The sequence below is a fragment of the Canis aureus genome, chromosome 35 (assembly GCF_053574225.1).
Source record: "Canis aureus isolate CA01 chromosome 35, VMU_Caureus_v.1.0, whole genome shotgun sequence".
NCBI lineage: Eukaryota > Metazoa > Chordata > Mammalia > Carnivora > Canidae > Canis > Canis aureus.
Genome location: NC_135645.1, coordinates 6,328,925 through 6,342,785, shown reverse-complemented (window position 1 = coordinate 6,342,785; position 13,861 = coordinate 6,328,925). Strand labels below are relative to the sequence as shown.

At 37.2% G+C, this 13,861-nt stretch overlaps 1 protein-coding gene across 2 annotated transcripts in view; it reads right to left on the bottom strand.

Annotated features, from left to right (window-relative positions):
* Positions 1 to 2,229: 2,229 nt before the first annotated feature.
* Positions 2,230 to 13,861, bottom strand: part of IQCB1 (IQ motif containing B1) — a 65,807-nt gene continuing 54,175 nt past the window's right edge. For both annotated transcript variants that reach the window (XM_077884326.1, XM_077884327.1), the window contains exons 12-15: positions 12,907 to 13,055; positions 7,118 to 7,249; positions 3,649 to 3,805; positions 2,230 to 2,793 (exon numbers count right to left, since the gene is read on the bottom strand). In XM_077884326.1, coding sequence (XP_077740452.1) covers positions 2,564 to 2,793; positions 3,649 to 3,805; positions 7,118 to 7,249; positions 12,907 to 13,055 — 668 coding nt within the window. In that variant the 3' untranslated portion in view covers positions 2,230 to 2,563. The remainder of the gene's footprint in view (positions 2,794 to 3,648; positions 3,806 to 7,117; positions 7,250 to 12,906; positions 13,056 to 13,861) is intronic.

Here is a 13,861-nt window from a genome sequence, read left to right as displayed (position 1 = left end):
GTCAGCTCAGTTCTGAGAGAGCCCAGAGGGCGATAGAAGGCTGAGTCCCCATCTTTAAAGAGACAGCAAGGGATCCCTGGGTGGCGCAGCGGTTTAGCGCCTGCCTTTGGCCCAGGGCGCGATCCAGGAGACCCGGGATCGAATCCCACGTCGGACTCCCGGTGCATGGAGCCTGCTTCTCCCTCTGCCTGTGTCTCTGCCTCTCTCTCTCTCTCTCTCTATCATAAATAAATAAAAATTAAAAATAAATAAACAAACAAACAAACAAACAAACAAACAAGCAGACAGCAAACAGCCCATGGAGATTAAGCATAGAAGCAGTAGTTTGAAAAACGCCTGGGGCATATGGGAGGGAGAGTTACTTACCAATCTCAGAGTTCACAAAGAAACTGGCAGGTTCATTTTCCCTCAAGCTCCCTCCCTCCTATCACCAGCATAACCACAGGGCCACCTTCAGGAACCAACATGGTTTTCCTTTTTATCTTCTATATACCACAGACTTCAAATTATTTTTGAAACCTGTTGTTACCTTGTGCTTAGAGAGGGGTCTGGGAAGCTTGAAGGTTTTTTAGTATTCTGGCTCCACTCTCCACTTTCAAGGATGCCTGTATGCCTTTGCCACAGGGGTTTCTCTCCATGCTGGTGATAAATTGCCATGGCACATTACTTGGTGCTAGGCTAGCTGTTGGGACATGGGTGTTGTGTTGTCCTGATCCGGCCTAAATCTTAGGCAGATCTCTTCTTCCAGTGATTGGAGGTAAGGCTTTCTCAGTGTTCCTATTCTTCTCCCTCTTGGCAGTCATTATCTATGGTGGTCTTGGCAGTTTCCTTTCTAGCATTGGCAGACATCTGCTTTGTGTTACATGGGATTTCTGGGGCTAAGATGATTTCTTGTCTCTCAGGAGAGGAATTTGGTTTCCATCTCTCCCTCAGCAATGCTGGATTTCGTTTGGTGTCTAGGTCTAGAGTGTTTCCTATCCTGCCCCCAGAAACAGATAGTTTTTATTTCTATTTCCTCCTTAACATGCAATGGAATTTTCTCTGATCCTTGGGGTTAAGAGGGCTTACTGCCCCTGCTCCAGCAGTCTAAGGCTTTTAAGAGAAGGGTTTGGGAATGCAGACAGGACTTAGATCATGTCACCCAGTAGCAGCCTATCACGTTTGCCTACACCACGAAGGGCATCTCTTCAGGCCTGCTGCCCTGCTCCCAACCTTTCCTGAATTAGGTGAAGGTCTGAATTCTCCTGTCTGAGGCTCCTAGATGTTCTAAACTGACATGCTACCCCATTACTGGCCTTTAAGAATTCATTGAAATTTTAGCCATCTTTGTCTCCTGTACTCTACTAAAGATGAAATAGCTCATTTCACAGATACTGAGTCCCATCTCAATTTACTTGGTTGTCCCTAGGGCCTCAGCAATCAAATAGGCTCAAGAAAAATTATTTTTGCAGATTATCTGGCATGTTTTTAACCCGAGAGCAACATTTTCACATAGCTTTCTACATTCTCACTGAAACCAGAACTTCCATCTGATTATCACAGATGAAGTATATACATTTATTTCCCAATTATGAATAATAATTACATTAGGATACTAACTAGAACTTTACTAAACTTAATTTTAGAGGACTGGATGTTATAAAATTTGGTCTTATCATCCAGAAATATTGGTATTTTCACTCATTTATATAAGAAGTACCCTCCAGATTCCTTACCTTATTGAGTCCATGGTTTGTTAATTGTTTTTAACTTAAACTCCGTATTGTTACAAATACAAATAGAAGTAGGTCTGAAAAAAAAAAAAGCTTCTAGTATTAAAATACAATTAAAGATAAATAGGAAAATCAGAAAATATTAGGTTGGAACCAAATAAGTATATAGCTACGTAGGATCATATAAAAGTTAAGCATTATATTTAGCTCTGAGATTCACAGTAGATAAGACAAAGGGAACCAATGAGTTACATAATTCTCATAGTTAAAACAGAATTTTATCTGAAAGAATTTTTTCCTGTGCTGAATCCTAGGATTTTTAAAAAAGCAGTTCTTTTAGAAATAAGATAGAAAATGAATTCAACAAATGTTTGGTAGAAAAGAGTGAAGTACCCTTCAAATGACCATTTGTTCTCTCACCTTAATAAAGTCCAAGAGCACCCTTCTTATATTAGAGAAATATGAAATTAAATAATAAATGTGAAAAGTTGAAGTAATCTTGACAAGTTTTTGAGAATAATGTTGAAAATATTTATTTAGAAGACACCTTTGGTAGGAAAACAGCAAAACAACAGAAAATTTCACATAAACAGAATGTCGTGCTGAGGTTAGTTCCACATAAAAGCCACATTCTTAATTTGTATGTGTGGCCACGGATGGTCGTGTGGAAAAAGGAAAATAGAACTGCAAAAAGTGGGAAGACAACTCTTTGCTTACTGCCTGAAAATCTTATTTGGAGAGGAATCTCTGGAAAGCCATGAGTAAAAGATAGCTCTAGTCTACTAGCATGCCAGAGGCAGAACCAAAATAATCTAAAATAAAGGATTTGTGTCATTTCTCTGGATAGCTTCCTAAGGGGGTTTGGTTCCACCAATGAATAAAGTTCCTAATTCTAAACTAAACTCATCCTTTGGAACATCAATCTCATCTCCTGCTTCTTCCCCAAGCTTCTTCCACCAAGGTGCCTGTATATGCTTCAGGGCAGTAAGATGGGCCTGCTTGGCCTTAGCTGCCACAGGCCTGGATCTACTTAGGAAGAGTTCAGGTTCTTTCCCTTCTGCCTCCTTCAGACTCGGTGCCTCTGTAATAAACAGAAAATAAATAGGTGAGTAGAAGAGTTCTGTACCAAACAAGTAGGAACTTGGAAACTATAGAGTTGGAACTCTGCTATAAAGCAGGGACAGGGTTCCAACTCTGAATCTTCACCATTGCTAGCTATAGATGGTATATGACTATTCACAAGTTGTAGGTGTGGCTGATAGCAACTGCCCACCCCCCACTGTGTTTAAAAGAATAAAAAAAAAAGATGTAGCTTTTTAAAGATGATTTAAAAAACATGAATTCTTTAAATATAGTAGAACCCCATCCTATATATGAGAGGCTCAATTACACCCCTCTATCTATTAAAAAATACAAAATTCGAAAGTAATGGCACTAAATAGAGAACTCTGGCCTTCTCTGCTCCATATATATTAAAAGTGTTTCACAGGTGGATTCAAACACTGTGGCTTCATGGATGAGATCTCTCACTAAATGTCCCTGTGAGCAGATGAATTAACTTTTGTGAAAGCACTTCATTAAAAATTATACAATGGCATTGTAACTACGGTCATCACCAACTCCTAAAATATGATCAAAAGCTTTTGAGATTACACAAAAGAACCTAGCTAGTAGGGCTCAGCACCTTTATAATTAGTAACTACTGTCTGAGTTGATACCCCTGAAGGATAGCAAGGCTCGGAAGAGCAGCCAAAAAGGAGCTTATGGGATTTGTATTTGAAAAGATCACGGGCTGGCATGTTCTGGATCTAGAAATTTCTCAGGACAAGAGACAGTCTAAACCATTAAGTGGTATTTTCCTTCTGAAGATTTTAGATGTCACAAAATCTTGCATAGGGTGTTCATTTTAGGAAACAAAAATGGAACAAGCACATACTCATTAACTGTTCAATGTTGGTGCTGATCTGAGCCATCAGAGCCTCCCTGTGCTGCTGGGCTCTCTCTTCTAGGGCCCTGCCCATAAGGTAGTGTTGCAGTTGTTCTTGAGCTTGGGAATGGAGCTCTCTGCTAGTCATATCTGACATTTGAGAGCTCTGGGAAGAAAGAACAGAAATATTATTACAGGAGATACACATACACCCACACCCATGTTTTGCTCAACCACTTAGAAGAGGTTTCAGCATGTTTAGCTGCCTCTCATCCTATCAGTTGAATCTCATCTAGCTTGTTCTCTTGTGCAAGCATTAAATAGCCTTTTAAAAGCAGCTTCAGATAAAAATTCAGGGGGTAGTTTCTTTCTGGTGTGCTCCTGTGGAATTCTGGGAGAAGAGTTAAGATTGAGAGACCACAGGGAAAACTACAAATGGTTTGGTAAAAATACTGGCCTGGAACAGGAGTAACAAGGAAACCTCTTGTTCCAGACCCCACCTGACAGACTCCATCACCCTAAACTTAAATAAGTTTAGGACCTGTCCTCGGTCCTAAACTTATTTAAACCATAATGTTAGAATTGCTTCTGGTTTCACAGATTAAGGTACAAAATCTAAAGGACCATATTCCTTTGGCTATGCAATTACTTTGAAGACAATTAGTTCAGAGAAGTATCAGAAAATCTTAACTCTGAAGCTGATAAAGCTTTTGATTATCACAACTTCTCAAATATTCCAGTTCCTGGCTCTGGTCTGGGATGCAGTCCCTCTCCAGCTACCACCATACTTTTCAGTCACAGAATCTTAAACAGCAGCACTAGAATATGACTAAGGCACTACTTCTTTTTTAAACAAGAGCATGCATCAAAATCATACATAATGCATTAAAAAAGGAAAGAGAGAGAGAGAAAGAGAAATCAAAGACCTCAATGTAAGAGATAAAACTATAAAACTCTTAGAAGAAAAGATAGAGGGAAAGCTTCATGACATTAGGCCTGGCCATTTCCCAAATATAACACTGAAGATAGTTATAACAAAAGGTAAAATAGACAAGTTGAACTTCCATCAAAATTAAAAATTTCTGCGCAGCAAAGGATACTATAAACTGAGTAAAAAGGTAACACACAGAATAGGAGAAAATATTTGTGAATCACATACCTGATAAAATATTAATATCCAGAACATATAGATAACTCCTAAAGCTCAATACCCCCCCCCCAAAAAAAAACCAAACAACCTGATTAAAAAATGGGCAAAGAACTTGAATGGACATTGTTAACTAAACTGAATTTAAATTAAAAAAGAAGATATTCCAATGGCCAATAAAAGATGCTCAAAATCAGTAATCATTAGGGAAATCCAAATCCATTCACAATGATATACCACCTCATACTCCTTAGGATGTGAAAGTAACAATAGGCGAGGATATGGAGAAACTGGAACCCCTATGCACTGCCAGTGGGAAAGTAAAATGGATCAGTGCATTGGAAAATAGTACGGAGGTTTCTCAAAAAAACAGAAATAAAACTACCGTAAGATTTAGCTATTCTGCTCCTGGGCATATGCCCCCCAAAATTCAGAGCAGTGATATGAATAGATATTTGTATATACATGTTCAAGGCAACACTATTCACAATAGCCAAAAGGTGGAAGTAATCCAAGTGTCCATCAATAGCTGAATGGATAAACAAAATGGGGTATATACTTATAATGGAATATTATTCAACCTTAAAAAATTCTTTAAAAAATAAAAAAGCTATGATGTGGATGAACCTTAAAGACATTGGACTAAATGAAATAAGTCAGTCACAAATGGATAAATACTGCATGATTCCACTCATAGCAGATACTCAGCATACTCTAATTTATAAATATGGGGGAGTGGCAGAGGGAGAGGGAGGAGCAGGCCCTGAGCAGGGAGCCCGATGGGGGGGGCTTGATCCCAGGACCCTGGGATCATGATTTGAGCTGAAGGCAGCCACTTAACCAACTGAGCCACCCATTTGTCCCAACACATCCCTTTAAAAATATGAATGTATGAACAATGTCCTTCTCTTTTTTTTTTTTTTTAAGATTTTTGTTTATTTATTCATGAGAGAGATGGAGAGAGAGAGAGAGAGAGAGAGAGAGAGGCAGAGACACAGGCGGAAGGAGAAGCAGGCTCCATGCAGGGAGCCCAATGTGGGACTTGATCCTGGACCCCAGGATCACGCCCTGGGCTGAAGACAGGCACTGAACTGCTGAGCCACCCACAATGTCCTTCTCTGCTAAGTCTAACATCTGTGTAATCTCTAAACTGGTTGGATTACATATCCACCTCATTATGAGTCATGTCTTCTTACCTCTATATATGCCTGTTACTCTGATTGGATGCCAGACATTGTAACTTGTACTTTGTTGAATGCTGGATATATATATATTGGTATTTCTAAAAATCTTGAGGTTTTTTTTTTTCTGAGATGTGGTTAAATTACATTAAAAAACTTTTGATCTTTTTGGCTCCTGCTTTTATGACTTGTCTAGCAGAATGCATCAGTCTACACTATTTACTTTCTACTACTAAGGCAAGACTCCTAATCATTCTTTCTGATGTCCTGTGAATTAAGCTTTTCCGGTCTATTTGATGGGAGTATGTACTATTCTTGCGCCAGTGTTGAGTATCAGGCACTGTTCTCTCTTTGAAGATGACTGTTTCCTTGGCCCTGGGTAGTTTCCTTACATACATATGCTAATCAGATTCCTGAAATATACTCAAGGGGTAATATTCTGCAGATATCTGATGTGCTCTTTGTCTATCTTTTTGCTCTGTACTCTGTCCTATGAAATCTAGCTGCCTTGTTCTCTGTAGACTCTCAGTTTCAGCTCCTCAGCATGGGGATTCCAAAGAGCTCCTCCTCTTTCCTCCTCCTTGTGCTGTGACCTAGAAACTCTCTCAGGGCAATAAGCTAGCGCCCACTTTGTTCCCTCTCAATAATTATAACCTTCTTTGTTTGATGTCCATGGTCTTGAAAACCACTGTTTCATGTATTTTATCTTTTTTGTTTCCCAGTGGTTTCAGGAAGGAAGTAAATCCAGTCCCTTTTACTCCATCTTGCCTCTCAGGAATTACTAACCTTCACTGTCTAATGTCCATGGTCTTGAAAACCATTTTTTCAGATGGGAAGTAAATTCAGTCTCTGTTACTCCATTTTGGCTAGAAGTCAGAACTTTTTTCTGTCAACCTGACATTAGAAATGGCAATGACCATGTCTTACTGATATACTATAGGAAATAATCAATTTGAAGCAGTCTCCTTCCCTACTGACTATACTATGGCCCATATAATTAAAAGGCCCCAAATCCCTTAACTCTATGGTAAAGCCACCGTATTACCTTATACCAATAGTAAATGCACAAATACATACAATACAATGTTTTATTGGTGAATATCATGCACTGAAAAAATGTAACACTAATATGGCACAGAAGCCTGCATACCGGATGTCTTCTGAGATAGTCATCCACTTGTTGCTTTAATTCAACTCTCCGTGCATCGGTGAGATCTTGAAGTCCTCGCCAAGGAGCAAATAGTTTCTTTTTCTTACGGCACTTTGCTAGGAATTTAAGAGTCTGGGGCAAAAAAAGATTTGTGATTTTTCATTCCTGACTAACAGAATTATTTTATTCTACAACATATGGTAACAACATTATAACAGTTGTTAACTGAGTATGCATGGGGAGAGGGATGGGATTGTGACTAAAGTGAGGGAGGACAATGACTTTTTAATGATATTCTTTTGTTGTGTTTTAATATTTTACAAGTATATATTCATGTATTATCTGTATGTAAGCAAAAGAGAGGAAAAAATAGGAAGTGAGTTCTTAGTTCTAGTCCCTTATAAATTCTGACTTGGGGCATAGTATAGTAAGCAATTAGGAGGAAAAAACTGGAAATAAGTTCTTGTCTCAATACTAGTCACTTATAGACTGTGTCTGATTTTGGGCAAGTCACTTGATCTCCACAAGATGGGTTCTGTGTCTATAGAAAACACAAACCCCAATTCTACTTAGACTACAAAAATGTGAGGACCAAAGGGACAGTATATAAGAAAAAACTTGGTAAAGGGACAGTATATAAAAAAAAACTCGGTAAATGAGAAAATATTGTAAAATTGTAAAGTATGGGCCAAATAATGAAAGCACTTTCTGAATGTTCTTCCTTGTGTCCTTCAAAAAGAACTCCCAGTAAATCTAGAAGTCTTGAACAGGCAAGATTTGGAGAAAATTTGAAATTATTCTGCCCAATTTTTTTTTCACTCTTCCTTGTAGTTTTTATTTTCATCAAAGTTATATTTCACATTGCTTTAAGGGAAAGGTTGGCAAATTATGGCCCCCATACCAAATTCAGCCTGCTGCTTGTTTTTGTATGGCTTAAGAGTTCAGAACGGTTTTGTACTTTTGTATGGTTAAAAAGTTCAAAAAGGAATATACTGTGACGAGAAAATTACGAAATTCCAAATTCAGTGGCTACAAATAACATATTAACATTTCATGCTTGTGTTTTGACTACAGCTTCCTTTGTGCTACAATTGTAGAGATGAATACTTAAAACAGACTGCATGGCTCACAAAGTATAAATAAAATATTTTACTATTTAGTGCTTTCCAGGAGAAAACTCGTTGATGTAACAATCTATTGTTTAAAATGTCAGTTTTATATGAATTCTTACTCACCACCCACCCAAAAAAAAACCCCTGCAGTTCTCTGCCCCTTCTCTCAAAGATAACAACTTTAACACTTTCAGGTTTTTTTTTTGATGTTTATGTCCATCTACTTTTCTGTCAGTTTTCAGGTATAGGTATTATCTATGGACTTTCTTGTATGGAAGATAAGGATTTAGCTTAGGTCTCTTTCACTGCTTGCTCTCCCACATACTTTCCATATCCCTAAACATCCAATATTATGATAAATTTAGTTACATCAATGCCCAGTGTTTACATAATTATGACTACATCAAGGTCATTCAATTTTGATCCACATAGTATATAATTTACTTTCCCTTTTTTGCACATTTTAAAATTTTCTCTAGAATTAGTGTTTTCCTGTGCTTACTTTTCTATTTTCTACATACTTATCACTGATTATGTATCTAAACTCTGTCTTAATGCTTAATACATTAAAACATATCAGACATTCTGTCAAATTTATTTTGCTGGACATATATTTATTCTGGAGCTTTGTGACTCACTCCAACCTAAACTGACTACTCTCTATGCCTGGTATCTCCATTCACCATCATCTTGGTGACTCCTTTTCATCTTTCTTTTCATTTTCCTATATTCTACATTGTCTTTTTTCTTGGGTAACTTCTTTGTTTTAAAGACTTTGTGGGCAGCCCCGGTGGCGCAGCGGTTTAGCGCCGCCTGCAGCCCCGGGCGTGATCCTGGAGAACCTGGATCGAGTCCCACGTCGGGCTCTCTGCATGGAGCCTGCTTCTCCCTCTGCCTGTGTCTCTGCCTCTCTCTCTCTCTGTCTCTATGAAGAATAAATAAATAAAATCTTAAAAAAAAAAAGACTTTGTGATGCATGAAAATGTCTTTAGTCTACCCTTACCTTAAATTGATGGTGTGGGTGGAAATCATTTTCCCTCAAATATATAACAGCCTTAATCTAATACATTTTAGCTACCAGGTTTTGTTCTGTTCTTTCTTTCAAATGTTTGAATGTTTGACCTCTTGGACTGGTTATCTTTTTTTTTTCCCTGCTCTATAGATTTCCCAAACTTTTCCCTAGCCCTTTTGTCTTTTATTTTTTCTTCTGCTGATTTTGATTCTATTTGTTCCCTTTTATATAGCATCTCGGTTTTGTTTCATGCATTATCCTCTCTTAGCTCTGAGGAAATAATAGATTTTTAAAAAGTTTTCTTATCCGTGCAATGCCTCTATTTCCATCAAGTACTTTTATTGTGTTTGTTTTGGCCTCAGCTTTTCTCAGATACCCAATGACATTTTGAGCTATTTTTAAGAGTGAGCCCTAAGAAGGTGTTTAGAAATTCTGGATAGGTAGGTAGGGCTTAACCACCATACTTCAATACAGAAAGACCGAAATGAGCTGTTTCTTTGAAGTATACCATTGTGAGTATACTTGTAACTTTTCTCAGATTTCCTGAAGAAAATATTCTCCATCTACTCTTTTTAAGAGATAAGCCTGGCTGACAGCACACTGGAACCTAAGGGGAGAAAAAAAAAAGGGCTGGAGGTCTTCTCACTCAGTATATAAAATTTCCGTAATATCTCTGTTTTAGTATGTTATTGGAGCCTTCAACTGTGCTTACAGCCTCCTGTTGAGAGACCCTCTCCTTTCCTTGGATTCTTTCCTTTACTTGATGATTCTTCTTTGCCTCTCCTTCTCTCTCCTCTACCTCCTGCTTTTAGTACCACTCTAGGCTTAACATGTTATGCTGGGAACCTTAGAATTAAGGTACCAGAACAGAAGAATCTCTGTTCCTAGATCAAAAAAGGCCACCTTGACCATTTCTTCATTCTTTATTTCAGGACTCTCTGAAATTATATTTCTCTCCTTGTTTTTTATTTTCTCAACTGCTAATGGTTTGTTTTACTAAGTGTTTTTGTGGTCAGTCTGTAATGGATATGTATAATAGTGCTGTAATACTTTTCTGCTATAATCAAGTGGCAAAAATTACCCTCATTCTGGCCCTAAAGACCAGACACCAGCAACCAGCATCTTCCTTCTTAGCCTAAGAGATAAGAAAGCAAGAGAAGAAAATCCTGAGGAATTAAAAGGGAAAATGCAGTGAACTCTTCAAATTTAATTTCAACACTATGCCACTACGGAGAAGTCCAAGTTGCCTATGTTAAACGTGTATAATTTGAAATTAGCAGTTTTACACAGGGTTTTTCAATTTCTAGCTACATGAGAATGCCTTTGCTTTTGCACAAAATAAGGGAGGGAGAAAGGTAAATAATGGTTTTGGTCTTTCTTCCAGTTCTGGCCTTTTCCTGCCCAAAACACTAAAAACCAGTTCCTTCTAAGGGACAAGTTCAATGAAATGATACTCCTACTACTTTCAGTGAAACTAGTGAATTATTCCTTTTTCTTTCTTACTAAGATCAGTTGCTGCACTAACAGAAATATAATAGAAGTCATATATGTAATTTTAAATTTTCTTTATTTATTTATTTTTATTTTTTTTTAAGATTTTATTTATTTATTCATGATAGACATAGAGAGAGGCAGAGGGAGAAGCAGGCTCCATGCCAAGAGCCTGACGTGGGACTCGATCCCGAGACCCCAGGATCGCGCCCTGGGCCAAAGGCTGGCACCAAACCTCTGAGCCACCCAGGGATCCCCTGTAATTTTAAATTTTCTAGTAGCCATATAAAAAAAGAAAAAAATTTGGTGAAATTAATATATTGTATATACTAAGTTATTAAACATATTAGAACTCAATATATGTAAATTATTGGCACTTCCACATGTATTCACTGTAAAAATTATTAATGAAGTATTTTATATTTTACACTCTCATACTAAGTTTTCAAAATATGGGGGCAATTTACACTTACAGCACATTTCAATTTCAACTAGCTATCTGTCAAGTACTGAGGTAGTCACATATGGTTAGTAGGTATTGTATTGGACCCAGTATATATACAAGTCTATAGTATGTCTTAGAAAAAGATACTTCAAAATGTAGCAAAATGCATCATTTACTGATCACTGATTGCCCTATTTGAATTTTCTCAACTACTTTCATTTTTCTTCCCTCTCTATACTTCATAATTTTTCATTCTTTTTCCTCTTTGAAAGGAATCCTCTTCTCATCTATTTTTTGGCTAGCTTTGCTTTGACTTCACCATTATTTTTAGTAATGAGTTGCAAACACTAAAAACATGACCTAACCCATCCTTTTTTATTCTTACCATGGAGATCCATATTCCTTTTGGGTGGGGGAGATATGAAGCAGATGTGACTAATCTTTTTCCTCTTATGCCAAAGAAAAGTGTGAAAGCCAAACCAACTTTGCATTCATAGACCTCAGATATTCTCCAATAAGGACCTCTATGCTTCTTTCTCTAAGGAATGGTGGACAAACTGGGGTATCTCACTTTAGAGTGTAGGACCCTTTTATAAAATTTTGGGCTCATCTAAATAGGCAAGGCAGTAATTCAATTTAATAAGGGCCCAGTTGATTCTTTGATAGAGAAGAGTTTTAAAAAGGAAGTAGGCATGAGGTAAAGGTATTAGAAAGGACCCAAAGGTTCCTCTAAAAGAAGTATGTCTAATACCAATATCCATGGGTTCTTAGATGGGCCTGTTTAACAGAGGGTGAAACAGAGATGTAGGTGTGGTTTGGTGAAGGTATAGGATTATTTGTTGCAGATAGACCTTGACATCACCAGAAAAGTCTGAGGAAGAAGGATGCAGCAGATAAATACCTTCATATTTCTGTAATACTTACTCTATCCTATTTTTTTAGTTTTAAATAATCTTTGTAAAACGTTAATCACAGAGAATTAAGAAAGAAACTATACAAAATCTATCACTCTGAAAAACTGAAATTAACCCAAACTTCAGCAATAAAGAACTATAAAATGCTATAGGACCTGATATCCTAAAATGAAAGTTAACAGGTATAACTGAATAACAGATGTTAGGAAAATTGGTCATTAAATGAAATAAATAGCCTTGTGTGCCATGCTTTTCCAAGGCAATAAAATATTACTAAATCTGAGGAATATTATCATTTAAGAAAGTGATTCTATAATTCAAGAATTATATTGATCCAGTTATATCCGATACATTTTATGTACATTAAAAAAATAAACTATGATGGGCTGAACTAGTACAGGCTTTGCAATTCACAAAATACCTTCCCATAAATTGGGTCATCTCTATTCACATAACAGCTGAGTGAAAAGGGTAGGGTAAATATCCATTCATACATCAAGCACATACTGAGAGCTGACAACAATAGATAAGACTTAGTTCTTTACCTCTGAGGAAGTCACAGCCAAGGAAAGAAAGAAAAATTAACAAATAACACTGCAGTATGATAAATGGTGTACAAAGTTCTATGTAAGTAGTAAGGACTGAGTGTCTAAATCAGTTTGTCCAATGGTAAAGAGGTTCTTATTTTATAGAAACTAAGACTCAGAAAAGCTAAGTGACTAGACCAATAGTTTACAGCAGGTATATACAAAGTCAGCTTTGAATTCATGTTTTTGCCTCCTAATCCAGTAGTCTTTTTGCTACGTTAGACTCACTGCTCTTTGAAGTATGACAGCTGCTTTATATTCCGTGAGAGATGGCCTCTGTTGGCGAAAATTTTTCCTTTCCCTGTACCCTCTCCAGTGTTTCTGGATAATCAATGCTGATTTCTCTTCTATTTCCCGATTATATTTTTCCACCTGACCTAAAAAGATGACAGACACTATTACAACATACTCAACTGCTATGCTTTCTCAATTTCTGGAATCAGGATAATGATAACAACACTCCTACAGTTTTTTTGTTTCTTTAAATATTGTTCATTAATTTCCCCAATTTTATTATTTTACAATGATTCTAACATAGCCGGAAAAAAAGTCCAAAAATTTTCTCAGATTATGCATGTTCTTTAGGGAAAAGATTCATATACTTTTTGTGGCAAAGGAATGAAAAAGGGTTAAAAATCCAGGAGCAAGAATATTTAGAAAAAAGAATACAAGTATGTGGCTAGGAATTCAATCCATACCATCAGAGGGAAAAGGCAAAATGCATGTATGTTAACTACTCTGTGTACTTCCAAATTTCTCTTAAGTCTACAGATGACTACAGGTGACTCTCTTTTTACCTTCTGGGAGGTGCTATATGTGAGAGAAAGAAAGAACTCTAGGATGTCTCACAAATGGGAAATTGAGTACACTGCTGGTGCTATTACCTGAGATGGTATTCAGGGAGGGGAAATGGGTAGAGCGAGGGGGGAGATAATAACCAGTTTTTGGGATGCCTGTAGATATCTAACTAAAGGTATCCAACAGGGAGCTGGCTACAGAGTTGTGCTGTCCAACCGCAAATGGTTACTTTAAATAAGGTTAAAAATTCATGTGCTTGTGTGCACTAGCCACGTTTCAAGTACTCAATGGCCATGTCTAACCAGTAGGAACTATATTCAACAGTGCTGATAAAGAACATTTCATTTGTAAAAAGTTCTATTAGGAAGTGCTGGTTTAGGGGCAC